We start from the raw sequence: 27,804 nt of genomic DNA on the forward strand, positions 1-27,804 counted from the left end.
AGCAAATCATGGAAAAGTTTGTGTAAGTACAGCCAGGTAAACGTCAAACAGAAGATGAATCCACATCAAATGTCACAACTATTAAAACAAAGACAAGAAAATATGACAAGGCATATCTGGCCCTCAGCTTCACCAGGACAACGATGGTAATGAAGAGAGACTGCAGTGTGTTGTGTGTCTCAAAATATTAGTTTCTGACAGTATGAAGCCAAACGAGTTACGACGCCACTTGGAGACTTCACATCCTGAACACAAAGACACGAAGACAAGCCCATTGATTTCTTCAGAAACTAGTCAACTGTCGTGCACAACAGAGTTGCTTTACTAAAGCAGCGTCTGTGCCTGTAAATGCTCAACTCCCCTCCTACAAAGTAGCGTACAGAGTTGCTCAGTGTAAAAGCCGCACACAGTAGCAGAAGAATTATACTATCTTCTGCTATTGATATGGTTCCAACTATGATTGATGAAGCAACAGCCAGCAAACTAAAGGCTATTTTGCTGTCAGACAATACTGTCACAAGGCACATTTATAACATGGCAAAAGACATAGAGGAGCAGCTTAAAGACAAAATACAAGACAATCGTTTTGCTTTGCAGATGGATGGGGGGCCGTGACAGTTTTTTATTTACAAGTGGGGCCCAGCAGAAAAGTTTGGGAACCACTGAGAGGTGGCTTTTTGCAGTGTAGACATGAGGTGTCAATAATCCTGTGGTGTCTGGCTGAGATGCATCATGTTGAGACTTCCCTCACATGCAGTAAGCTCAGTTAGCTCCAGTATAGGCAGAAGCCTTGGAAAATGAAAGCTGAGCATGCATCGCTCTGCAGGGACATTCAAGAAATAAAATGTGGAGGTGTAATAATCAAGACTTTTTTGAGTATTGATTTTGATTATTCAAACAGTTCTGAAATTTAAATCAGAAGACCAGAAATGTATTTTAGCTCAGAGTGCAAACACTTGGTTCCCCCTAATATCATGTCAAAAACAATAACAAAGAGATGACGACTATCATAGAATATAATATCAAATACTATTGTAGGTTACAAAAAGTACAGTCCTCTGAAAACCACAAGAGACAATTCAGTGATTAAAAATGTCCAACACAAAAAATGTGTCTTTCACCAGCTCACATGAGCATCGTCCAGCTCAAACCAGAACACACACATCTCACACACACCAGCACTAACCACTCTGTGTAATGCTGACCCTTCTCACAACTAAAGCCACATGAACTTAAACTCATATGGTCTCCATTTTTTACTGTCTTTCTTACTTAAATAATTGGATGTTTACTGACTTTTCTGATTACAAATGTGTAAGGCAAAGAAAGTCAAAATCAAACACAAAGTCCAGTGCACAGAGAGATTTTATTTTATTTTATGTGAATACATTTGATTCATTTTGAATGTTTGAAAGTATTTCACATAATGTGAAGAATCACTAGAGAGCACATGGCTGGGACAATGGCTGCAATGCTAACAATCTGCCATTAAACTGGAAGAAGACTTAGCGGCAAGAGACATACAGCAGATATACCCTCTCACCCGACACTTCATTAGGTACACTTGGACAATTACATTTATACAGACAATAAATGCAGCGTGGTAAATGGTAAATGGACCTGCACTTATATAGCGATTTTCTAGTCGCTTTGCGACCACTCAAAGCTCTTTACACTACAGACTGCGCTCATTCACCTGTTCACACACACATTCATACTGGTGGCAGAGGCTATCCTAAACGGTGCTACCTGCCACCATTGGGAATTCATTCACACACCGATGAATGCAGCATCAGGAGCCATTTTGGGTTCAGTATCTTGCTCAAGGATACTTCGACATGTAGGCTGCCATGGTCAGGGATCGAACCACCAACCATCCGATCAGTATGTGACCACTCTACCAACTGGGCCACAGCCGCCCCAGTGTAAATTTACTACCTCTCTTGAGTGAGAAAATGCATTAAAGATCAAGTCAAAGTTCCTTTTAGTTTTCTTTAGGTACCTAGGTACAGCAAAGGAGTACTTTGTCAATTTTACTGCTGAAAAAAGGTGTCCCCAAGTCCAATGAAGCCCTTGTCCTCTCTGGATTTTTCTGTCTTTGTCAGATCATTTAATTCAAATGTTCCAGCCCATACCCAACGCATGGGCACGTTTTTTACGGGAACGTGCATGCTGCTAAGTCTACTTTTTAACCTTAAAAGGAATTCAACCTATACTATTTATACGTATCTCTGCTTCCAAACGCCTCTCCTGTCTGACAAATCCTAGATCTTACAATTCATTATTCTGGTTTAAACTGGTTGTTACAGTTCTGTTCTCAACAAAAGGTCAGACTGGGGCCTTTTACACAAGAAGACTTACATTAAAAGTAACATAAATATACCACTTGTAACATAAAATATACTACAGCAGAAACAATTAAAATAAATAGAAAAAAGGGAAATATGTGGCTTTGATGCAACAGCTCTGCAATAAATTCTGGTATTACAAAGATTGGGTCTCTTGATTGACTGAAGTAGTGTTGTTGTAGTGTTGAACTGGACTGAGAGGCGGTTCTAATATTTTGGCCACCCCACATGACAGGGCTGAAGTAAGGATTAATCAGCAGAATCTGCTCTAATACAGCCGCACATTAGCGAGAGAATAAGATAAACCAAAAGGTGAAATAAATAATAATCTGATATTTTGACAGATGTCTTGGAGCCACATTTGCTTGTTTGAGCAATTCCTAACAGTCCATAGGCTTCTGTTCTCCTTATTTTAATTTGTAAAAAGTTTGGACTGCAGTGTGACGTCTGTCCTCTGTGTCTCTCTGTCCCACTCACTTACAGTCATGAAAAAATTAGGACACCCTATGAAAAAAGTGTTTTTTTTCTTCACATATTTGGACATATGAATATTCAATATCAATTTCAACAATACTGAGATATTCAAGCAAGATAGCTAAACAATTTAAACTGAAGAAAATACTTTTTAAAAACTGTAAAATATAATTTAAAAAAAAAGAAATTTCTGGTGAGGAACAAATTAGGACATCCCCACATTTATTCCCACTTTAAATGGCTAAAATCACACACAGGTGTATCAAATCAGGTGCACATGATTAGAACATCGTTACTCAGCATTTTGAAGGAGGCTTACCCTATTTAAACCTCAGACATTTAGTTTGGTGTGCTCCTGACTGTTGAAGTGAGAGTGAAGACCATGGTGAGATCAAAAGAGCTGTCTGAGGCCTTCAGACAGAAGATTGTAGCATCTAGTGAGTCTGGTAAGGGATTTAAAATGATCTCAAAAGAATTTGACATCAGCCATTCCACTGTCCGGAAAATAGTCTATAAGTGGAGGACATTCAAAACAACTGCCAACATGCCCAGGTCTACAATTCTACAATGTCATTTAGCAGACGCTTTCATCCAAAGTGATGTACAAATGAGAGTAATACAACACAAGCAAGGATGAAGTCAAGAAACGTATAGACTAAGTGCAGTGGGTTCAGTTTGAGTCCATTAGGACACAAGTGCTTTATAGGTCGCAAGAGCGGTCAGTGCGATACTTGTCGTAGTCGTCAGTGTAGATCAAGAGTGAAGGTATTCAATAAAGAGTTGGTCTTCAGTCTCTTCTTAAAGATTGAGAAGGACTCAGTGGAACGGATGGAGTTTGGAAGTTGGTTCCACCACCGGGGCACTACAGAGGAGAAGAGTCTGGTTTGAGACGCAGAGGCCTTCAGTGGTGGAGGAGCCAGACGTCTTTCACTGGAGGAGCGTAGTGGATGGGAGGGTTTGTGGACCTGAACAATGGAGTTCAGATAAGAAGGAGCTGTGCCCGTTACTCTTTTGTAGGCAAGAGACAAGGCTTTGAATTTGATGCGGGCTGTGACGGGAGCCAGTGCAGAGAGATGAGGAGGAGAGTGACATGTGCTCTTGCTGCTGTTGATGTGAAAGTGCCTCTACAATCAGAAAGAGACTACAAAAGTTTAGCTTTCATGGGAAGTGTGCAAGGAGGAAACCTTTGCTCTCTAAGAAAAACATAAAGGCCAGAAAGAAGTTTGCCAGCGAGAACATAGACAAAGACCCGGACTTCTGAAATAATATTCCTGGGACAGATGAGTCCAAAATTGAATTAGTTGGACACCAGATTTTATTTTTATTTGTGCAATAAAAACTTGTGTAAATATTAGGGCTGCAACTAACGATTATTTTAATTATCGATTAATCTGCCGATTATTTCAATGATTAATCGATTAGTTGTTTGGTCAATAAAATGTTGAAAAATATCAATCAGTGTTTCCCAAACCACAAGATGACGTCAAATCTCTTGTTTTGTCCCCAAACCAAAGAGACATTCAGTTTATTGTCATAAAGGAACAAAGAAACCAAAAATATTAACATTGAAGAGCTGAAATCAGAGAATTTGGACTCATTGTCTTTAAAAAAAAACTGCTCAAACCAATTATTCGATTATCAAAATAGTTGACGATTAATTTAATAATCGATTATTGTTTGATTAATCGATTAATTGTTGCACCTGCTGTGCTTCACCACTGTCTGGCTGTACTCACACATTGGCCCAGTGTGTAGTACATCATAAGTTTGTTAGAAATTATACATTTGATTGGTTAACTCAGTGGTTTTCAAACTGGGGGACACACCCCCTAAGGGGGGTCCGGAGTTGTGACGGGGGAGCGTGGTGAGGCTAAATATAAATGATGCATTTTTCTTCTTCACTGCTAGCTAGCAAATCATGGAAAAGTTTGTGTAAGTACAGCCAGGTAAACGTCAAGCAGAAGATGAATCCACATCAAATGTCACAACTATCAAGACAAAGACAAGAAAATATGACGAGGCATATCTGGCCCTCAGCTTCACCAGGACAACGATGGTAATGAAGAGAGACTGCAGTGTGTTGTGTGTCTCAAAATATTAGTTTCTGACAGTATGAAGCCAAACGAGTTACGACGCCACTTGGAGACTTCACATCCTGAACACAAAGACACAAAGACAAGCCCATTGATTTCTTCAGAAACTAGTCAACTGTCACAACAGAGTTGCTTTACTAAAGCAGCTTCTGTGCCTGTAAATGCTCAACTCCCCTCCTACAAAGTAGCGTACAGAGTTGCTCAGTGTAAAAGCCGCACACAGTAGCAGAAGAATTATACTATCTTCTGCTATTGATATGGTTCCAACTATGATTGATGAAGCAACAGCCAGCAAACTAAAGGCTATTTGGCTGTCAGGCAATACTGTCACAAGGCGCATTTATAACATGGCAAAAGACATAGAGGAGCAGCTTAAAGACAAAATACAAGACAATCGTTTTGCTTTGCAGATGGATGGGGGGCTGTGACAGTTTTTTATTTACAAAAGTGGGGCCCAGCAGAAAAGTTTGGGAACCACTGAGAGGTGGCTTTTTGCAGTGTAGACATGAGGTGTCAATAATCCTGTGGTGTCTGGCTGAGCTGAAATCAGAGAATTTGGACTCATTGTCTTTAAAAAAAACTGGTCAAACCAATTATTCGATTATCAAAATAGTTGACGATTAATTTAATAATTGATTATTGTTTGATTAATCGATTAATTGTTGCAGCTCTAGTAAATATAAAAAAAGATCATTCTCACTGTTCTGCACTTCAAAAATAAAAAAAAGTAATTGTGCACAAAAATGATAAAATGTCATTGTCGTACAAAAATAATTGTAATTGTTAACAAGCCTCATTGTTTCAACCAATGTATTTGTATCGTCCAAACATACTTAAATTCAATTTTTAAATAAGCTAAAATAAAGGTTTTGAATGCTTAAATATAATCTTTGCCGTTTTTTAATGGGCCCCTCTGATTAAACACTCGCCCCTCCTTGGCCCCCACAGGAACACTGGTCTAGAACCGCCACTGGTCTCACTGAACTTATTTCAGCCAAAGGGGGTAAGACTAGCTATTAGGGGGTAGGCTGTCCTAACTTTTTCCTCAGAATATGCATTTTTGTTGTTATCTTTTGTTTAATGAGTAAATCAAGGTTCATTTTTGTTGTTTAGCTGCAATTAAATCACTTTCTTAGAGAAGATTAGACGGGTATGTGAACATTTCTTAATAAAGAACTGAATATTTAATGGGGTGTCCTAATTTTTTCACATGACTGTATAGACCCTGCTGCTTGGTTTGGGACTGTCTCCTCCAGGATGTTTCCTACTGAAAAGCTGTGTGTTGCACTTTACTGGAGGTAGTGAAGATAACATTTTTGTGGACAGAATGTCCCCACAGTGGTTTCAGTTAGTTTCAGTTTTCCACCCCTGATGAAGCACAGCACACAGCTGCATCTCTAAACCCAGAGATTCTCAAACAGTCTGAATAAGATATACCAGTTCAGCAGAGCAATAAAGTAATGCACATCAGACAATAGGACAGGTAGATCGTTCTAAATATATGGCAACTTTACTCTGAACTTCTCAGAGAACACAGAAATGTGTTTTGTGAAGATTTACAACTGAAACTGTGCACACAATGCATACGCATTGTCAGATTTATAAAGCCACACGTAGGACTGATTCTCCTTTATACAATAAATCTGAGGGACATGATCTTGCTGCATGGACAGATAATTTCACTTGACAAGATTTCTTAGATTAAGATTGTTAACTCTAGAAATAAGCATGTTGAACGCCTAAAATATGAATATAAAATATGAAATTAACTCTTAAAACAAGATAAATTATCTAACACTATTTTTTTTTTTATCTTGGTAAGAAACAAATAATTGTCAGTGCACTCTGCTCGGGCCAGTTCATCGCTGCTTGCAGCTTTAATTTATCTTGTTTTAAGAGTTTACTTATTATTTTAAGTGTTCAACATGCTTATTTCTAGATTTAATAATCTTAATTTAAGAAATCTTGTCCAGTTCTGATCTGTCCATGCAGAAAGATCATTTTCCCTCAGATTTTAGTGTTTTTATCTTTTTTTTAGACACACCTTTTTTGCAGGGTATTCACAATTCAGGGAAATAGATGATAATTAACAGGGATATGAGGGTTTAAGTGTGAATAAAAGAACCATGGACCATCTTGCAATGGGACACACAAGCCACAATGCCAAACAGGCCGGGCCCATTTCCTAAACCCTTCTCTGGGCCCTTGCTCAGACCACACCCATTCCATTAAATTAATTTAAAGAGTTCAGAACTGTGTGTCTGGAAAGCTGAGACTTGTGACTTCAATGAGTCCAATCTTATTCATGTGTGATGACGTTAGTCTCCACAGTAGCGTTTCAATACAGTTAGAGCATTACTTGAAACTTGAGCTCACTGTCTAAAATAAGTTTCTGTGGCCTCTAGGATAATCACAGCACAAACTAGAGACCTAGAGCAATCTGAGGATGGACGTCTGTCCTGTGTATATTCCAGTTCCATTATTTTTGAAGGCAGTTTTATGTTCTGTGTTTTATGTTAAATAAAGATTGATTCACTGTTCCAATACAAATAGGATGAAAGCAGTGGCAGTTCTAGACCACTGTTACTGTGGGGGCCAAGGAGGGGCCAGTGTTTAATCATGGGGGCACATTAAAAAACGGTAAAGATGATATTTAAGCATTCAAAACCTTTATTTTAGCTTATTTAAAAATCTAATTTAAGTATATTTGGAAGATACAAATACACTGGTTGAAACAATGAGACTTAACAACAAAACAGTTATTTTTGTACGACAATGACATTTCTCATTTTTGTGCACAATTACTTTTTTTATTTTGAAAGTGCAGTACAGTGTGAATGATCTTTTTATAGAGATAATACAAGCTTTTATTGCACAATAAAACTATTATACAATGTACACATTCTGGGTTCCTTTTGTGTACAATGAGATATTGTTTGAACAAAAAATAGGTAACAATTGCTCCGTCGTTCATCGTTATAAATTGATCATTTTATTATTAATTTGACACAGGGGCCACAGCAGGGGCCGAGGGCTTCTTCACAGGGGCAGTGGCCCCTTGAGGTCCCTGTGAAGAACCGCCACTGGATGAAAGATTGTGATGAGTGATAAATTCAATCTCGAGTGACCTGTGGGGGAAATCACAGAGGTAGAGGTTGCCGCCATGCTTTTCCACACCGTGTTAACCATTCATCGGGCAAAGAACCCTATTTGGTAACTTCAGCAGACCAAAATGGGGTTCCATGCCTCTCTGTGAGGTCGTAGAACCACATGGATTTCTCTGAGCTAATCAGCGACGATCAGGCTACGTCCCAGATACTGACACCGTGGCATCTGACCAATCAGTAAAATAATAATGATGATAATAATAATACTCATAATACTACTAATAATAATGATAACAACAACAACAATACTACTAATAATACTAATAATAATAATAGCTCAATTGAGCTTGATTTGCAACATAAAAATTAAACATTTTGAAAAAAAATCACACGAGTAAATGTCTCCAATAACACTTGGTTGGGTTGAAATTTCCAAGTATTTCAGTGAATGCCCAATAAAGGGCTACAAAATGAATGTTGAAGGTAGACTCAGGCTGCTGTCAGGTTGAAGTAAGGGTTATCATCAGGACATGATATAAGTAGAAGGTGTGTGTGCGAGCCTGTGAACAGACTGTTGAGGCCCTGGTCGACGGTTGCGTGCAGACATGCCCTGTGGCTTCATGCTGCTGCACAGAACCTGAGATGAGGCTGTACATCCCCACTGTGGCTGGCCTCCTTCCGGCAGATGTCCCAGCAATAAGCCGGGGGGAATCCCACCACAAGGCAAGGTTGCGTAAAGAAAGAGCTGTTCCCCAATACTGGAGGCATGCCCCCCATCCGCCTCTCATGGGAAACGTTGAAAGGTGTCACTGTAACGGCATCCTTAACCGTATTTAATTTCTCTCTCTTTTTTTAGGAACAGTTTTTGTTAGCACAGGTCAGCCCAGACTGTCAGATGTGGCTCTTCCTCCATGGCCATGAAAAACAAACTCTTTCTCGATTTAACTCTTTCTCAACAAAAATGCCACAAGTGTGTGTGTTATTCCATTGCACAAAGAAAGTAGGGAAGTCTGTGTATTACTATCTGTGAATTAACATCGACCATTCATTTCTGCCAGCACCACAAAAATACCGTTCACATTTGGATGTTTGGACAATAGCGCAAATGACGTTGTTAACATTTACAATGGCTCTGTTCTATTCAAGCAGCAAAATGGAATTCAGCCATCATATCAAACCTGAGCTTTTCCTCCAGTAAAAGAACAAAACCTGGAGAAATAAAACTTCTTTACAGGTAGAGTTGTTGTTGTTGTTGTTGTTATTATTATTATTATCAGTAGTAGTAGTAGTAGTAGCAGTAGTAGTATGTTAATATAGCACATTTACAGACCAGTGGTCAGAACCAGTCGCCCGTTGTTCCAGACCAGTCACCAGGTGGTCGGTACTTCCAGCAGGGTTTGTAGCAAATTCAGTTGTTTGTCCAGTCCATGGTCCAGACTAGGGCTGCACAATTAATCAAATTTTAATCGTGATCACGATTTTGGCTGCCACGATTAAATTAACCTGATCGTGGGTGATATTTCCATTTTAATATGCGGCTCTCTCTCTCTCTCTCTCTCTCTCTCTCTCTATATATATATAGTAGTGTTCAATATAATAGCAGCTGGATTAATCTGGTTAGTCACATTGGACTGAGTGATATGCACGCTCTTAAGGCTGTGCAATTGGGGAATTAGTTGAAAGGGGTGTGTTCAAAAATATAGCAGTGTCTGCCGTTGACTTTACAAACTCAAAACTATTTTGTACAAACTTTTTTGTATCTAGGATTTAGCAATCCTGTGATCACTAAACTAATATTTAGTTGTATGACCACAGTTTTTATAACTGCTTCACATCTGTGTGGCATGGAGTCAACCAACTTGTGGCACCTTTCAGCTGTTATTCCACTCCAAGATTCTTTAACAACATTCCACAATTCATTTACACTTCTTGGTTTTGCTTCAGAAACAGCAGTTTTGATGTCACCATAACATCAATGTTGTTGTTTGGAACCAAGATTTTGCTCATTTACTAGTGTGTTTGGGCTCATTGGCCCTCATTTATCAAACGAGCGTACGTCAGAAAGTGAGCGTAAAGTGGGCGTAAGATGATTTCTACGCAAGCCTCGGCATTTATCAATATGGACGTGAGCGGACGGTACGATCAGATCCCACGTCTGCTCTCAGCTCGTGTACGCAAATCTCAGTCAGCATGAAGTCCACACGTCTGAGTCGGAGAATTGATCTTAGACTATTGTATCGATGCCTGGAGCTGATAAAACTCTGTGGTGTTTTGATTTTTAATAGTGACAAAGCAAAACATGTTTAGACTACATAATTTATCATTAAAACATAATCCAAAAATAAATACACCCTGCGATCGTGAAATTCTTTAAACAGAATACCAGCCGAGGATATTAAATGTTGTTGTCTTCTGCTGTTTACTGTTATTATTATTATTATTATTATTATTATTATTATTATTATTATTATTATTATTATTATTATCCAGCTCCGACACCGGAGCGTCAGCGTCTCTTTCACCAGCGGTTCTGCCCGAATAGAAACATTTCCAATCAGCGCCGTCACACGCTCCTCTGACTAGGACATCATTATTAGTAAATGTTAAGAGGTGAATAATATATCTCCATCATAATAATAGCAATATTCGGATATTATATAGATTATTAGGCTTTATATATCACGATGTAATTACTCAAACCTCGCCGGGAGTTTAATAGTCCGCTACTCTGCTGACAGCAGCACTGATTTCCTTCTTTTTCACTTTTTATGCTGCCAAACAAAACCAGTTTGTTGTGTTGCAGCTGTTGGACGTCAGCGTTTCACTTTCTGACTGAGGAATTCCTCTTCTTTTAGAATTAAAACTTACTTTAAAACATTGTTTACCTCCTTCAACCAAAAAGCTGAAAACTTTTAAGTCCGTGCTACAAATGTAAAATATTCAGTGAACTTGTTTGAGTTTATAACTATAAGTACTTGTATTTCATAAACCTCCGTCGCTGCGTATTTCTTGGTCTATACTGCCCCTATTGTTAATTGTAACGGTGCACTTTGCTAATAAAGCTGAGTTTAGAGGGTGAAAAAATCCTCTTTTTGGCCGTATTGCGCCCTTCGGTGTCGTAAACTCTGAAGGCGAGTCTTCTGAATCGGGTATATATTAGGGCGTGGTATTTAAATGACGCTTGTTTCGAGCCGCCACATTTATCAACAGCCGATCATTCTTACGCTGTGATTGGCGAGATACGATCGTTTGATAAATCACACGTGGACCCTGTCGTAAGACAAAATATACACTCAGATCTGCGCTCGTTTCTACGCTCACTTGATAAATGAGGGCCATTGTCTTGTTGAAACACCCATTTCAAGGGCATGTCCTCTTCAGCATAAGGCAACATAACTTCTTCAAGTATTTTGACATATTCAAACTGATCCATGATCCCTGGTATGTGATAAATAGGCCCAACACCATAGTAGGAGAAACATGCCCATATCATGATGCTTGCACCACCATGCTTCACTGTCTTCACTATGTACTGTGGCTTGAATTCAGAATTTGGGGCTCGTCTCACAAACTGTCTGCGGCCCTTAGACCCAAAAAGAACAATTTTACTCTCATCAGTCCACAAAATGTTCCTCCATTTCTCTTTAGGCCAGTTGATGTGTTCTTTGGCAGATTGTAACCTCTTCTGCACATGCCTTTTTTTAACAGATGGACTTTGCGGGGGGGTTCTTGTAAATAGATTAGCTTCACACAGACGTCTTCTAACTGTCACAGCACTTACAGGTAACTCCAGACTGTCTTTGATCATCCTGGAGCTGATCATTGGCTGAGCCTTTGCCATTCTGCTTATCCTTCCATCCATTTTGATGGTTGTCTTCCGTTTTCTGCCACGTTTCTCTGGTTTTGCTCTCCATTTTAAAGCATTGGAGATCATTTTAGCTGAACAGCCTATAATTGTTTGTACCTCTTTATATAAAGTTATGTACTTACTTGATTCCTGTGGTGTAAGGCTAGCACCATCAGGTTGAATACACTAAGTCGCTTAGGACAAAAGTGTCAGCTAAATGACATGTAATGTAATGTAAAAATACAGATGTAGCCTATAGCACATGCTATATCAGCCTGTGCTATGGATGATTTGCCATCTTGGCACCAGTGACATCTTATTTTACATGTTAGCCTACAGATGAACGTACAAATGAAAGTTAATACAACACAAGCAAGCCCCTTCATATAATAAATTATGATAATGTCCCTCGGACCATCTACATGGTTCGGTTCGATGGTTTTAATTGTCAGTACCATATCATTAATTACTATGATCTGGATCTCCTTTAACTATGCTACTCGTAATCAAGGATGAGGACTATTTCATCATACATGATGCATCATAGCCTTTTGCTACTGGTGGGGCTCCATGTTGTGCAGAATGTGCCCTTTTTATTTTTTCGCCCCTGCCCTTCAAACAGTCTGAGTCCACCACTGGCTGTGGGTTCAGTTTGAGTCCATTAAGACACAAGTGCTTTATAGGTCGCAAGAGCGGTCAGTGAGATACTTGTCATAGTCGTCAGTGTAGATCAAGAGTGAAGGTGTTCAGTAAAGAGTTGGTCTTCAGTCTCTTCTTAAAGATTGAGAAGGACTCAGCGGAACGGATGGAGTTTGGAAGTTGGTTCCACCACCGGGGCACTACAGAGGAGAAGAGTCTGGTTTGAGACGCAGAGGCCTTCAGTGGAGCCAGATGTCTTTCACTGGAGGAGCGTAGTGGACGGGAGGGTTTGTGGACCTGAACAAAGGAGTTTAGATAAGAAGGGGCTGTACCCATTGCTATTTTGTAGGCAAGAGACAAGGCTTTGAATTTGCTGCGGGCTGTGACCGGGAGCCAGTTAAATACCAATGCTGGAGATTTTATGGATTGTGCCACAAAACTATCAACCTCTGTAGCACCAGTGCTATCAGCAAAATAAGTGAATGTACAGCCCTGTAATGTATATATCAATGTTGAAAATAACGTTGCAACAGGCCATTATGGACCTATTTTATTTCAATCTTTGTAGCATTTTGAGAATGGGCAGCCTACCTTTTGGAGGTATTACTCCAAAAACACTCGCTAAAACAGCACCAGTCCGCTCCATGGCTACTGACAGTCCTGGAAGCTTGACGGGCATAGCAACAGTAACTAAGGGGGCAGGGCTTTTGCAAAGGGTCTTCTTTAGTGGGGCGGCAGAGCTAACCAATTGTTCATTTTGTGATAAAAGCACCAAATTTGGTACATCTATAGCTAAATATATTTGGAAAAAGTCTGGATATTGGGCCATCGCATATTTGCATTCTGATGACCATAGCCGGCAATTTTCCAAAATGGCAGCCAGCTGTTACAAGTAGATAGAACCTGGGCCTCCAAGCTGCTGTTTACATGTTTACAACACCACAAATATTAATTACATGAAAGTTCAAGTGAAAATATGTTTTTTGACAATGCAAAACAATAACAAATTAAAGAAAATGCGACAAAATGTTGAGATTTCCTCTGCATGTTATTGTAATAAATGAACCCCTTGGCGTTGTGATGTTCTGTCCACGGTACATTGGGCTCATCGGCCAGCTGTCGGGCTCATGGGGCTGTAGCAGGCTTAATTTTTATTTTCTTTATTTTTTTGCACATCATATCTATCTTATGAATATATCTTATGAAAAAAGATCTAAGGAATCCAATGGTAAAGAGCATGCCAGGATATCATATCGGAAGTTGAAGTAATACGGTGCAAAATGAGCCTATTTAAAATATGGCTGCCACGGCAACCAGGGTCTGAGTTTGTGATGGCCCAATACCCAGTTTTATTCCCAATATATTCATCAACACATCTGCCAAATTTGGTGCTTTTATCACAAAATGAACAACTGGCATAATATATTAAGCTATGCCACCCCACTACTTCTTTTCCTTTCAACATAGACTTCTGTTGGATATTCTGCAGTTTTTCAGGTAAATTACAGTTGGATGCATATTTCAGGACAACAATCCATCCTAGTGTTCGGAGAAGAAAAATCTGAATAAAAATTGACATAGTTTCTTTAATCCATTTTATTAGCTGCTGTTAACTGACACCTCTACCTGATCCTGATGATTGTTTAAAAGCACAACCAAAAGCTTTAAACCAATGCCTTTGCCTTGAAACTTTTCATTAAAAGGTTTGAATTTCAATGGATTTCATAGACCTTCCTTTGGCCATATATTGTATAATACTGACAGGTGTTCACATGAATTATGAGTCACAGTGACAGGGCATTTATTCATATGTGAGTACAGAACACACCCACCACTGAAAGCCTTCAGGTGTGAAGACTAGAATGACAGTGCAATGATGCAGCTATAGCCTATTCAATAACAGAATTATAACATGTCTACCAAATGAATCTGTTTGTTAGCTGTAACATGAATTTTGAAACTTGTATATGTTTATTACAACTTCAATTTTGTTTACATTCAGAAAAGAAGAAAAAATAAAATAAAATAAAGAACATTTGCATAATATGTTTAAAAGTTAGAATATATCCTCTGAAATTAATTTTCCAATCTCCAGTCTATTAGAATGCAGTTTTTCTCATCAAACAAGGGTTTGCATAATCTCATGACATCCATGTGAAGAATCACTGTGCAATGTCGTAATAATAGTCTCGTAGTCTTGGCTCAACAACAGAAAATCCTGGCCTTTCTTCTCCCCTGGAACACATGAAAACAGCAACAAGTTATCAGACTGAGCTCAGTATTGTTCCAGTCTTCTGTAAGAGTGTTTGTGAGCAGCCATTACCATGCCATCACTTACTTGTATGTCCAGCAGGTCCTCATGAGGTCATACATCTCTGGTGGACAGTTCATGGGGGCATCCATACGTTTTCCACTTTCTATCATCTGCATGACATCATTTCCTTTCATTCCCTGTAAACAGTGAGACAGTGAGATTAACGGGACATCTTTGAAAAGAAAAGCAAAATGGTTAAATTGATGCAAAACAGTGAGAGATTATTTTTGTAGTATTATCATTGAGAAAAGTAATAATTATAGAATCCTTACAAAGTTATCTTTGTTGTTGAGTGATCAAGTGTTTTTCTTAATTTTGAGAATGTTAACCCTGAAATGAGGGAAACTGAGTTTTCCGTTCCAGAAAGGGAGGTAACATAAACTCTGGCTAAGTTGCCGCGGTAACTGACTCGGAGAACCTAACCTGCTCGCAAGTAGGCTTTCTTCAACATACTCTGAGTTTCTCTGTATCTCCACCCTCTTTCAGAGACAGACACAGCGTTTCATTTCCTCATTGATTCAAAGCGTGCACCCAAACACATTAATCAGCGGAGGTTACTGTATGTCAGAATCCTACCCTGTTTGGATATTAGTTTGTTACTCACTGACTGTGTAAGGTTTCCACTTTTATGCACATGCGTCATGTATTTGAACCAGGCGGCAACCCCCGGGTCTGAACAGTGAGGCAAACCAGGAAGTGCCTTAAGCTGCATTCTACCAAAAATTCCAGCAGGGGGCGCTTACACCGGCAGAAGCTTTTGTGTCCATTCATTTCAATACAAAATGAGAAAACTTCTTTCTTGATTTGTTACTTCAGAATTTTTTTTTAGAACAATTCTATGGTCTCAATCGCAAGTAAAAAAAATCTTCAAGACAATTTGATGTTTTGAAGATTTTGAAGAAAATAGAAGATAAAGAACCGTTTGATTTGGGGGGTGACTACCTTTGATTGACAGGTCACTAACAAGGCGAGCCGTCATCAGGAGAGAAGAAAAGCAATGCGTACGTTTTTATATATTTGAACGTTTTGTTCAGTAAAAATGTCTTGTTCAGCATTTGGTTGGACTAACAGACACTCCAAGGAGTCGCTGCTCAGATTTCTGAGGTAAGTAACATACATTTAGTTTTTGTTTTCTGCTACATACCAGTTAATGCTCCAGTTAATGGTAAATGGACTGCACTTATATAGCACTTTATTCCAAAGCGCTTTACACTACAGACTGCGCTCATTCACACACACATTCATGCTGGTGGCAGAGACTATCCTAAACGGTGCCACCTGCCACCGTTGGGAATTCATTCATACACATGAATGCTACTGGATGCTAATGCTAACATGAATTAGCAGCAGCTTCTCTCAGTCAGGTTGAGGTGTAGAGAGGCTGTAGTCAGTGATCAGATCCCTCTCACTCCTCCACATTCCAGATATGGTCTGCTCCCCGTATCAGAAACAAGATGGTGATGCAAGATGGCGACGAGTGTAACGCCGAACTCGATGCGTCAAACAAGCAGGCCACAAACCAATGGGTGACGTCACAGTGACTACGTCCATTATTTATATACAGTCTATGATTTGATCCCTCCACTTTGACTCGGCCCTTTTCACACTCCATAAATTAATATGTAGGTTTTCTAGAAACCCTCATCTTTTCCCGTCCCGTAACTCTTACTGAGTACTTTGGAGTTGTGGTTTTCTTTATAATATCGGTGATGCAGAGCATATCAGAAAAATTATAGTTTGCAGAGTGAAAAGGAAAGTGGCACTGAAACATCTACTGCACATTGAAATAGCCACTGGATTATAATTACTTAAATCAGTCAAATATGAATAAAATTAAATAAACCATACCATAAACCACCTATTATAGCCTATTGTTACCTCAGTCCTACCTGTTTGAACAATGTTCATATATTTAATTTCCAGCTGCTTCCAAGTCCCTCTTTCGCCGGCAGGATTACAACTAAATGAATACAATTTGGATTCAATACCACTTCACCAGTTTTCACCTCTAATATACTTGTGATTAAATCTTATTCTTCTCTCTCCTTTGCAGCTGCAACCATGTTGCTTTTTTTTCTAAAAATGTTTTCCAACTCACCATACGTTCGTGTGAGGATTTAAAATTCAAGTATTTGTTTTAGCTGTTGCCATGGCGAATCATAATAACGCGGCTCCATTAATGCTGCCTTTTTATAGGAGTGGTGCACGCGCATAGATTGAACTAACTCAGATCAGCTTTTCTGTAACCAAAAACTCCCATCTGAGGGTAATCAACTCAGGGTTCAAGGATAGACTCAGAGGTTGTTGAACCATCTACTTGGAAAGGGGCCCTAACTAATGAATACTGTAACAGACTTTTTTTTACATTTGAGGTAGTGTGATTTGTTCTTAGAGGTAAGAACAGGATGAGGGAATTATTGAGGGGGAGAAAAAGTCATTTTGTATGATTGTGTTCTTTGTGTTTCTGAGAATAACCATAATATACTAAAAAAAAACAGCAGCTGTGAAAAATGACTGCAAATAAGTGTGCTTGCGAGAGTTCATACCTTGTATGGTTTCTGGCCATAGGAGTAGGCCTCCCACATGAGCACCCCAAAGCTCCACACATCACTTTTGGATGAGAATTTAAAGTAGTTTATACACTCAGGAGCGTACCATTTCACCGGCCACTTCCCATGACCCTTGGCCTGGAGGAGGAGACACACAAAACATCACAAGACATGTTATATTGGTCATTTGCAGCCTCATATACTCTGCTCAGGGACTCTGTCAGTATCATTTTCTTTTGTCTGATGCACAAGGGAACAGTGAAAACTGTTTATAAATTAGCTACATCATTTGATGATTCACAATCAGCTTTAATGATTTTAGTGTTGGTCACAACAACAAACAGTATGCTGACATAGATCATTGTAATAATTTGGCAACACAGAAATGCTAAAACAGTTGAAGCTACACTATAAAAAAAATGTATCTAGATTTTACGGTGAAAAACTGCTAAACCATGACAGTTAAATACCGTAAAATGATAAATGGGTTAATTCAGTTTCAGTAACAATGACACACCGTGTTTTTTTACAGTTGTTTTTTTTAAAAATACATTACTCTACTGTAATATACACTATATATGTGTATACATATACACAAGACATCCCTATACTTTTTCTCACTGTTAAATGTACTAACCCCATATCTCTAACAAAAATATACTGTAAAACATGGAATAAAATGGCAATGTTAAACCTGAAATCAACAGTGCTAATATCATTTTACTGTAATATTACGAAAAGTTTCACCGTATTTATTACAGTAAAGTTTTGGCAACCACAGCTGAAATTTTTTACCGTTAAAACAACAGTTACAGTGTACTTCATACTTTTCATTTCAATTCATAAAACCATTTGATTAAGTATTAGGATAGCTTTGAGCGATACTGCACCGCTTTACCGTTTCACTGTGAAAAACTGGAAATAAGCCATGAAATATGACACATGCACAATGGGCCTGGGTGGGATTTACAACCATTAACTGTATGTATCACTGTTAGTCCCTGTCAGCAGGTACCTTGTAGTAGTTTTGCTCCTCAGCAACAGCTTTGGAGAGGCCAAAGTCACTGATCTTGGCGTAGTGCTGTGTGACCAGCAGCACGTTCCTGGCAGCAAGGTCCCTGTGGACAAAGTTATGCTCCTCCAGGTACTTCATCCCCATGGACACCTGGTGAACCAGCTCTGTGATGTTCTTTATGTTGGTTTGCCTGTTTATGATCACTTGTTAGTAATTGTTCATGGTCAACAGGCTAATTCTCAACACAGGTTTCACTTCAACTTGAGAAGGAAAAATAGCAATATCAAGTGTGAATAGTTTTTAACCCTCTGAAATCTTTGGCTATTATGTCCTTTAAAAAATAAGTTACAAAATCTTTACTATGCCATCTTGGTATCAGTTTTCTCAGCGTTACCTCACCTATATGTCCTGATAATTAATTTTTAACTTTGACTTACTTGATAAAATGATGAACCCAAAACAAACAAAGGAAAACATAAAATCTGATCTTGAAAATCATATTTCAATATACAGAATTTTAAATGTTGCAAATATGAATACAGGTTGCAAATATAACAAATGAGGACAATCTCTAGTTCTATATTTTTAAACTAAATATTTTTGACATTATCTCTGGTTTTACTTGGCCGAATATAATCCTAAAAACATCTGGCATGGAGTTTCAAGCCAGAACTTTAGAGGGAAGCTGATGGCAAGGCTCCACTTTGCTTTATTGTTATGTCTTCACGTCATGAAGAAGTAATGTGCCGGTGCTTTCAAGGACTCTAGAGGGTTAATAATAGCTATACCGTTAATTTCATCACCATCTTGAGCTAAAACTTTGAGAAAAAAGTTCCAATTTTAATGATGCAGGGAACTGAACAGCTGTGCTTCCGGCAACATTGTCACATTAGAGACAGTGGGGGCCGTTTGGATTTGCATTTTCTTGATGTTTCAAACCACCAAAGCGGTAATGATCATTACATCATGATCATTACAAACTAACAAAGGTTCAGGCTTAGCATAAATATATGAATAGGACACTTTTTAAAGGACACATCAACAATATATGATGATATGAATACGAAATTGATTGTGCAGCAAAATGGTCATAAAACCAAAATTTGGAGATGTTAAATTCCAAATTCTACTTGAAGAGCCCTGACATGTAATGACAAAGAAGAATTTCAACATTTTTTTTGCAAAAAGCGCTGTCCTGTCTCATCTTTTATTGATGCTCAGTTCACAGTAATATTGGATTGTGTGAGGTGGACATGTCCAGCACTCCACAGGGGACATCCAGACTGTTCTCTTTACTAGGTCGTCAAATACACACACTTTGTCACGGCTCTCTGCATCTGATACACACAGAGGCTTTCAACTTACTCTAATGTAAACACATCCAAAGCAAAGTTAGACGCTCATAGCAGGTATTACTTGCATTGCTTTTTTTCCATTAGACAGCTGTTTGTGTCCAGTTTGAAACCAAAAGTCAACATTGACTTATTTATGTGGTCTACTTAACTTACGTACATGACTTAATTTCCCTAATAAAGATACATATTTTAACTCAAGCCATGATCTTTTTCTAAACATAACAAAGTCATTTTGTTTGGATTCATGTTACTTCATGTTAACATTATTGCTCCACATGTATCATAGAGATACCTAGAACATTTAAAAGTGGCACCAGGGGAGCCTTGTAGAACCTGATAATGTAATAAATTCTCGATAATGTAATAACCCCAATAATGTAATAAAAATCTGCACTTCAGTCCATTGAAAATGTAAGAAAACCTGATTATGTAATAACTTACATGTGTAGAACCTGATAATGTAATAAATTCCCAATAATGTAATAACTCCAATAATGTAATAAAAATCTGCACTTGAGTCCATTGAAAATGTAATAAAACCTGATAATGTAATAACTTCCCGATAATATAATAAAGTGCATTTCCCAATAACGTAATACACTTTTTACCAATAATGTAATAAAGTATAACATTAATGGGAGGTTATTACATTATCAGGTAAGCTTTAATTTCGCAAGTCCTGATAATGTAATATTTCCCCAATATTGTAATAATTTAACAGCAGACCACCCATTACTTGGGTTCAAGTGGTGATACTGTGTAGGCAACACTAGCTCAAGAGCTCTAGCGCCACCAACAGGTCAAAGTTGAATGTTTATTAACTTTTGATCTGTTCATCCATTTTTCACAAAGGATGAATCACTGGAACCCTTGGGCCAATCCGAGCTCAATGCATCCTCAATGGGGTTTTTCGGCCATATTGGATTTTCCGCCATCTTTGATTTGATCAAAAACCTTTAAAAGGCCTCTCTTATCACAAATTTTGACTTGCGAAATGAAGGCTAACCTGATTATGTAATAACCTCCCATTAATGTTATACTTTATTACATTATTGTTAAAAAAGTGTATTACATTATTGGGAAATTCACTTTATTACATTATCGGGAAGTTATTACATTATTAGGTTTTATTACATTTTCAACGGACTCAAGTGCAGATTTTTATTACATTATCGGGGTTATTACATTATCGGGAATTTATTACATTATCAGGTTCTACAAGCCTGATCAAGTGTAAAAAAGTTGGGAATGAGGAGAACCTTTGCCAAGGGGAACATACTTGTTTTTCTGCAGGAACTTGTTGAGCGGTCCCAGCTCAGCCAGCTCCATCACCAGCATCAGGTTCTCTGCCTCACAGATACCAATCATCCGAACAATGTACGGGTTGTCCAGCTGCTGCATGACATTGGCTTCTCGCAGCATTTCCTCATGGACTGACTGGTTGTTATCATCATTCTTTAGGATTTTCACTGCAACTGGTTTCTCTGTCCTAATATACAGGGAGGAGAAGACTGTAAAAAAGGTGTGTCTAAAAACAAGATAAAAACACTAAATCTGAGGGAAATGATCTTGCTGCATGGACAGATAATTTCACTTGACAAGATTTCTTAAATTAAGATTATTAAATCTAGAAATAAGCATGTTGAACACTTAAAATAAGAAATTAACTCTTAAAACAAGATAAATTAAAGCTGCAAGCAGCGATGAACTGGCCCGAGCAGAGTGCACTGACAATTATTTGGTTCTTACCAAGATAAAAAAACTTTTGATTTAGAAGTATTAAATAAGAAATTAACTCTTAAAACAAGATCAATTATTTTAAGCGTACAACATGCTTATTTCTTATTTAATCATCTTAAATTAAGAAATCTTGTCAAGTGAAATTATCTGTCCATGCAGCAAGATCATTTCCCTCAGATTTAGTGTTTTTATCTTGTTTTTAGACACACCTTTTTTGCAGTATATAGCAGCACAGAATTAAATTGATTGATATTTGGAGTATTGTGGAGCATTAAGGATGTGAGGGTTACAATAGATGCAACAGGAAGATAAATAAAATATTAGGAAGCTAGTTAACACGAGTTAACAAATGTATCTAGTATTTTGCCTATTGAATCGGCAAGCTCAGAATGCCACTGTGAGTCATGGGTTTGATTTATTATTTACTTATTAAGTAAGGTATGGTGTGTGTTTTGTATGCAGTTGTAAGGTGATGTCATGCCATTTAGCATACTTTCTCATCTTGTAGATGCCCTTCATGACGGTACCAAAGTTCCCAGAGCCCAGTTCTCCATCCTCCAAGAAGAGCTGACTGCGATCCACTGTGGAACTCCTCAGTTCATCTGGGTCTGCATACGGACTCTCATATACCTCTGTGTCCATTGGCATAGACCCTGATGGAGAAATGACCATGTCATTATAATGAATGAAATCATTTGCTATTAACAACACTTGATAGTCAACTGGTTGTTAGTTTGAGTCTGCTGCCCTCATGTGGGTTTATTGGGACGTTTCCTTATGCTAATTGAAAACAGCATAAAACTTGCATCCAATATAAAAACACTGAAAAAAAGTTGTGTCTAAAAACAAAATAAAAACACTAAATCTGAGGGAAATAATTTCAGTTGACAAGATTTCTTGAAATAAGACTATTAAATCTAGAAATAAGCTTGTTGAACACTTAAAATAAGAAATTAACTCTTAAAACAAGATCAAGTAAAGCTGCAAGCAGTGATGAACTGGCCCGAGCAGAGTGCACTGACAATTATTTGTTTCTTATCAAGATAAAAAAAAAACCTTTAGATTTTGAAGTGTTAGATCATTTATCTTGTTTTAAGAGTTAATTTCTTATTCTAAATGTTCAAAATGTTTATTTCTAGATTTAATAATCTTAATTTAAGAAATCTTGTCAAGTGAAATTGTTGTGTTTTTGTTCTTTTTATTGTAGTGTTTTTATCTTGTTTTAAGAAACACCTTTTTTTTCAGTGAACTAATATGATTCAGCAACAGATTTGTTTCACTCTTCTTGCTTTGTGTAAGAACAAAAATAAGAATATATTTTTGCACAGGGTGGGGGTGGCGGGGGGGAATGTTATAAATTCCCTTCTTTCAGTAAACTGGCTAGGTTCAATACCACAAGGACACAAGACAAAGGCAATAATAAAAAAAATGTTTTTTTTAATTTTGTTTAGTTTTTCTTTAAGTTTAGTCAACTAAAACTCTGTGATTAAGGTTAAAGAAAAGTGATCAATTTAACATTTAGAGGGAAACTTATTTTCTCCCAGATTACAGTGACTGTTAACATTATGTTTCAGTAATGGTTCAGTAATTAGTCGACTGAAATGTGCATCATAGCCTATGACAATCTGGCTCTTCACCATTTATATTCTTCTATACATTTTTGCCAAAATTAGCTTCAACAGAAAAGACAGATTCATTTACATTCACTACCAGTGCTTCACGCTGAGTGATTTGCAGCAAGAAATTGGCAAATTACTTTCATTATAAGGCTCAAAGATACGGCTCCAGAGGGAATTTTCTTTCTGTTTTTTGGCCAAAAATTGCTCTTTTCATGGAAAAGGTTGCCGACCCCTGATCGAGACGAACGAATGTCCTTTTATTTTAATTTGATTTCTGGGATTAAATAATTTTTTCCTATTTTTGGTGGGTGAGAGTAGTCTTACCAGAATAAGAAAGAAACATCTTGTTTTCAGGGTTAGTGTTAATTGTTCGTCCAATGCAAGGAAACATTAGTTTTACATTTGAGAAACCTAAAACATTCTAATATCATATAATCGGTAATTGAGATTATTCTACAAAATCCAATCTATATATTATAGATGACCATTTTTATATATTAGATGATTGTAGGTTTCAGCTGGTCTTTGATTTTCACTAGTACTGATGTCTGATCTGGAAAATCCCATGTTTCATTTGTTTAACTTGAGTACATCAATTTCACTAAATTAACTTTTGCTTCTTCATCTTTTTACAGTCTTGATTTGGTGCCATCTCTCCAGTTATTTGGCATTTGCCAGAATATTTGCACATGACACAAACCCTGCCCTTACAGTATGTTGTCTAGGTGGTGTTACCGCTGCTAAACAATTATTATCCAGTGGGATTTATCATTCACATAACAGCACATTGATTAAGAATGTTTGCAGCATCTAGAAATCTTAACAGCAAATAAGAAAAAATATCAGAGAAACGCAAGAGACTTTTGCTGCATGTGGTCCAATGTGTTCTTTTATCGAGATAGCTTGACCCTTTAAAGGAAGTGTGCACTGTAAAAAAAGTCTGTCGATTTTACGGTGAAAAACTGCTAAACAGCAAAAGACCGTAAAATAATAAATGAGTTAATTCAGTTTCAGTAACAATGAAACACTGTATATATATATATCTCAGCCATAACAGTATTTATTACAGTTTTTTTTGGTGTTTTTTTTTATAAAATTGTAAAATTCACTGGCACCGTGTTTGTAACAAAAATATACTGTAATAAATATACAAGCCATCACTGTAATTTTTGCATTCATCTTTTGTAAAAATAATTTTTCTAACTGTTAAATGTACCATATTTCTAACAATCTATCTGTAATATTTAATGGTAAAATCTTTAATTTATGCAGCATTTATAAAGTATTTTCTTGTCAATTATATAGCAGAACAGCATTTGTTTTGATGGGGAAAAAAATATATTTATATGGTAAAAAATGGAATAAAATATATATTTTACCGTAATATTAAAAAAAGTTCTACCGTATTTATTACGGTAAAGTTCTGGCAACCACAGCTGCCATTTTTTCACCGTAAAAACAACAGTGTTTTTAACAGTGTGTATCCGTGCATTTTTACAGAAATCTAAGTAATAGTAGACACTGAAAAGACAGAGTGCAAAAAAGTTAGGAATCATGTTCTAGCAAGTTAGCATTGCAGTTGAACAGCTTTCCCAACTTTCAGTTAAATGCGAGGTGTGCTTTCATGTTTATTACACGCATATTTGAAGTCATTTACCTTTGCCGCCCTGATTGTTGGGCACCCTGGTTTCATAAGGATTGAGATCTGTGGTGTGTCTGGATCCCCGGTTCTGCAGTCAATTTATCAGAGAAGACAATGTTTGAGAGAACACAGAGAATATCATCTGCAATGAGTGAATTAAGCATGGTGCCATTCTTTATATGGACCCTGTATTATAGTGATAGACTTCCCCTCTGAATGTTTACGGCAAATAAGACATTAGAATTTGTTTTTAGGTTTTCATATCCATGACAGTTACAAAAAACTGAAATGAAAGACATTTCTGAGTCAAAAGGTTAGTATATTTGGGTTTTCAGCCAGCAGTCAGTATCACTGTAATACACATGGAGTTAACATCTTCTTTCATGTGTGAACAAAGGAGGGGTATAGAACAAGTTCAGCCACTGAAGTTCTGTCCAATGTTCTATGGAACATATTGATTTCAATGATCAGTAAACATACATTCTGTCCTACACCCCAGCTTTGAAAAATATGTGAAGATACTGTAGCATGTTCACATCCAAGACACTATTTTTAAATCTCCAGCATCATTTACACAGCCTCCTCTCCTAAAAATGACGTTCCTATAAAACCAAACTTTATTGCCATTATCTTTAGGTTTATGTATTTATTTAATTATTTATTTTTGATGTATCACAAGTATGTTTCTAATCAAAGCTCTGAAGTCTGCAGACAGGTGAAAAGTACCCTTACTACATAACTCATGTACATTGTTTAACCCAAACAAGGATCTTTTTCTAAACATAACCAAGTTTTTTCAAAACTGAATGCATTTTATGGGAACCAGGATTAGGTGACAAGACAAGATTATCATTCGACATGATATTGATTGGCCATAATAGTGGTTATGCATGTTGTGAATATTGTGTGTCTCTATTTTACTTTCTCTTTTGCTTTCTTCACCACATTCTTGCAGTGTATAAAAAAAGAGTTTACACTAGACCTTTTGTTTTTATGGCCAGTATGACCATTAATATTGCTGTTAATATTATATATATATATATATATATAGAGAGAGAGAGAGAGAGATGATATATACTGTAAATGACAGCCTGGAAATACACACATGCACAAGGCGTCTGAATCTGACAAAGCAGTTATATTTGACAATTAACAGATTGTTGTGTGTTCTTATTTGCTTCAGTTCTTATCAGTTGGTCTTTTCTGCATGAGGAAATACGCTGAAATAGAGGTACATCTGTATATTTTGTTGTTCCGCAGCTGTGTGCAAGCATCCATGGCATTACATTATTTTGTTTTTTTGCATATTTCCTAAAATAATTGTGTATAAAACCAGTGTTTGGTGTGAAACAACTTGTACAACAGTAGTGGTCCCTCTGCTCATTCACTACCTCTCTCCACCACCACTGCTCTCTCTCTGTCTGTGCCGTCATCGACATCTAACGACAGTTCTAATCTAATGAGATCGCGCAATGAATATGATGTTTAACCCTCTGGAGTCCACGAAAGCGCCCGAGCGCGACTTCTTCATGAGGTCAAAAAAAGACACAAAAATGACCAAAAAAGACACAAAAACACACAAAATGACTAGAAAAAAGACACAAAGTGACCAAAAAAGACACAGAAGACAAAAATGACAAAAAAGACACAAAATGACCAAAAAAGACACAAAATTACAAAAAAAGACACAAAATTACCAAAAAAGACACAACAACAGACATATAATGACCAAAAAAGACACAAAATGACAAAAAAGTTTGAACCAAAATCTCCTGGACTTCAGAGGTTTAAACCTCTTTCGATATGGACATGTTATGTCATAAGATTATAGAAATTCAGTTCATTTCATAGAAACCAAGAGCGCCAAAGAGTAATAAAGTCAGATTTACAGATTTACCGGCATCTAAACAAGAGAGAGGGACAAGGAGACTCCCTAATGTTAACTTTAAAGCCTTCATAAACTCCAAATGTGTGTCCATTCAGCAAAAATTGAGGCTCCACCAATCAAACGAATAGAAACCTTTTTTTTTTTATTAAAATTAATCCAAATTGTGTAAATTGCCAAGTCCATCCTCACTGGGTGCCATAAAACGAGCATCATTAACTGTCACAGTTGTGAAATGATGCTCATGTTAAAGTATCATGATGGCACAGAGAAAAAAGTTTCGCATGAGTCAACCTTTCCAAACTCTTGATAAACAACCTCTTGCAAAAATCTCTTTTTCTAAGGTAGGCTACTGGTGATTAGCTACTTTAGCTCTCTCTCTGTCTGTCTGTGAGTTTACAAACACCAGCGTACATTGCAACAGAATATACTTGCAACTGATGTATTAATTCAGCATATATTCCAATCAGACATTTTTGGTGCGATCTGCACTATGTGACACACGTGTAAATGTACATTCTGTGTATCTCTCGCTTTAATTTTTTTCAGACGAAATATTGTATTGCCCAAGGCTTATAGGAACATCATTTTTAGTAGACAGGTTTATAGGTTGTGAGAGTTCAGCAGCTGCATTTATAAAAGCTGGACATTCTAAACTCAAAAATCACAGCAAGGCATGAAGTGCAGAAAGTCATAACAGGCTGACAAGGCTTTTCAAATCTTCCTTTAGGCCTCTCCCACAGATGTCTGCTTCTTTTGCCCTGAAGGACACAACCAATGCATCTTTAGAAACCTTCAACATCCCACATAGCATCAAATAGGACAAAGCACCAAATGGTAACATTTTAGTTTATGGGCCCCAGTGTTTAATAATTATTTCCTTAAAGAACATATAGCAGTTTATTTGGAAGGTTTCTGGAAATGACTATGGAATTTGGTATTAATTAAGAAAAAAGGCTCACACACACACACACACACACACACACACACACACACACATTCTTGTACTTCTATCTCTGTGAGGGCCCTCATTGGAATAGTGAATTTCCTAGCAAGGTTAAAATACATTTTTCATCAGTTTTAGTTTTAATTTGTTGTGAACTTTTGTTTTCAAATTCAGTTAGTTTTAATTAGTTTTTAGAGTGAGTTTGCTAGTTTTAGTTTAGTATTTATTTAT

At 37.4% G+C, this 27,804-nt stretch overlaps 1 protein-coding gene across 1 annotated transcript in view; it reads right to left on the reverse strand.

Annotated features, from left to right (window-relative positions):
• Positions 1–14,285: 14,285 nt before the first annotated feature.
• Positions 14,286–27,804, reverse strand: part of syk (spleen tyrosine kinase) — a 51,092-nt gene continuing 37,573 nt past the window's right edge. The window contains exons 9-15 of the mRNA XM_059358237.1: positions 24,758–24,830; positions 21,975–22,134; positions 21,021–21,230; positions 18,387–18,576; positions 17,369–17,509; positions 14,847–14,959; positions 14,286–14,743 (exon numbers count right to left, since the gene is read on the reverse strand). Coding sequence (XP_059214220.1) covers positions 14,671–14,743; positions 14,847–14,959; positions 17,369–17,509; positions 18,387–18,576; positions 21,021–21,230; positions 21,975–22,134; positions 24,758–24,830 — 960 coding nt within the window. The 3' untranslated portion in view covers positions 14,286–14,670. The remainder of the gene's footprint in view (positions 14,744–14,846; positions 14,960–17,368; positions 17,510–18,386; positions 18,577–21,020; positions 21,231–21,974; positions 22,135–24,757; positions 24,831–27,804) is intronic.

Source organism: Centropristis striata, chromosome 19 (genome assembly GCF_030273125.1).
Source record: "Centropristis striata isolate RG_2023a ecotype Rhode Island chromosome 19, C.striata_1.0, whole genome shotgun sequence".
Lineage (NCBI taxonomy): Eukaryota > Metazoa > Chordata > Actinopteri > Perciformes > Serranidae > Centropristis > Centropristis striata.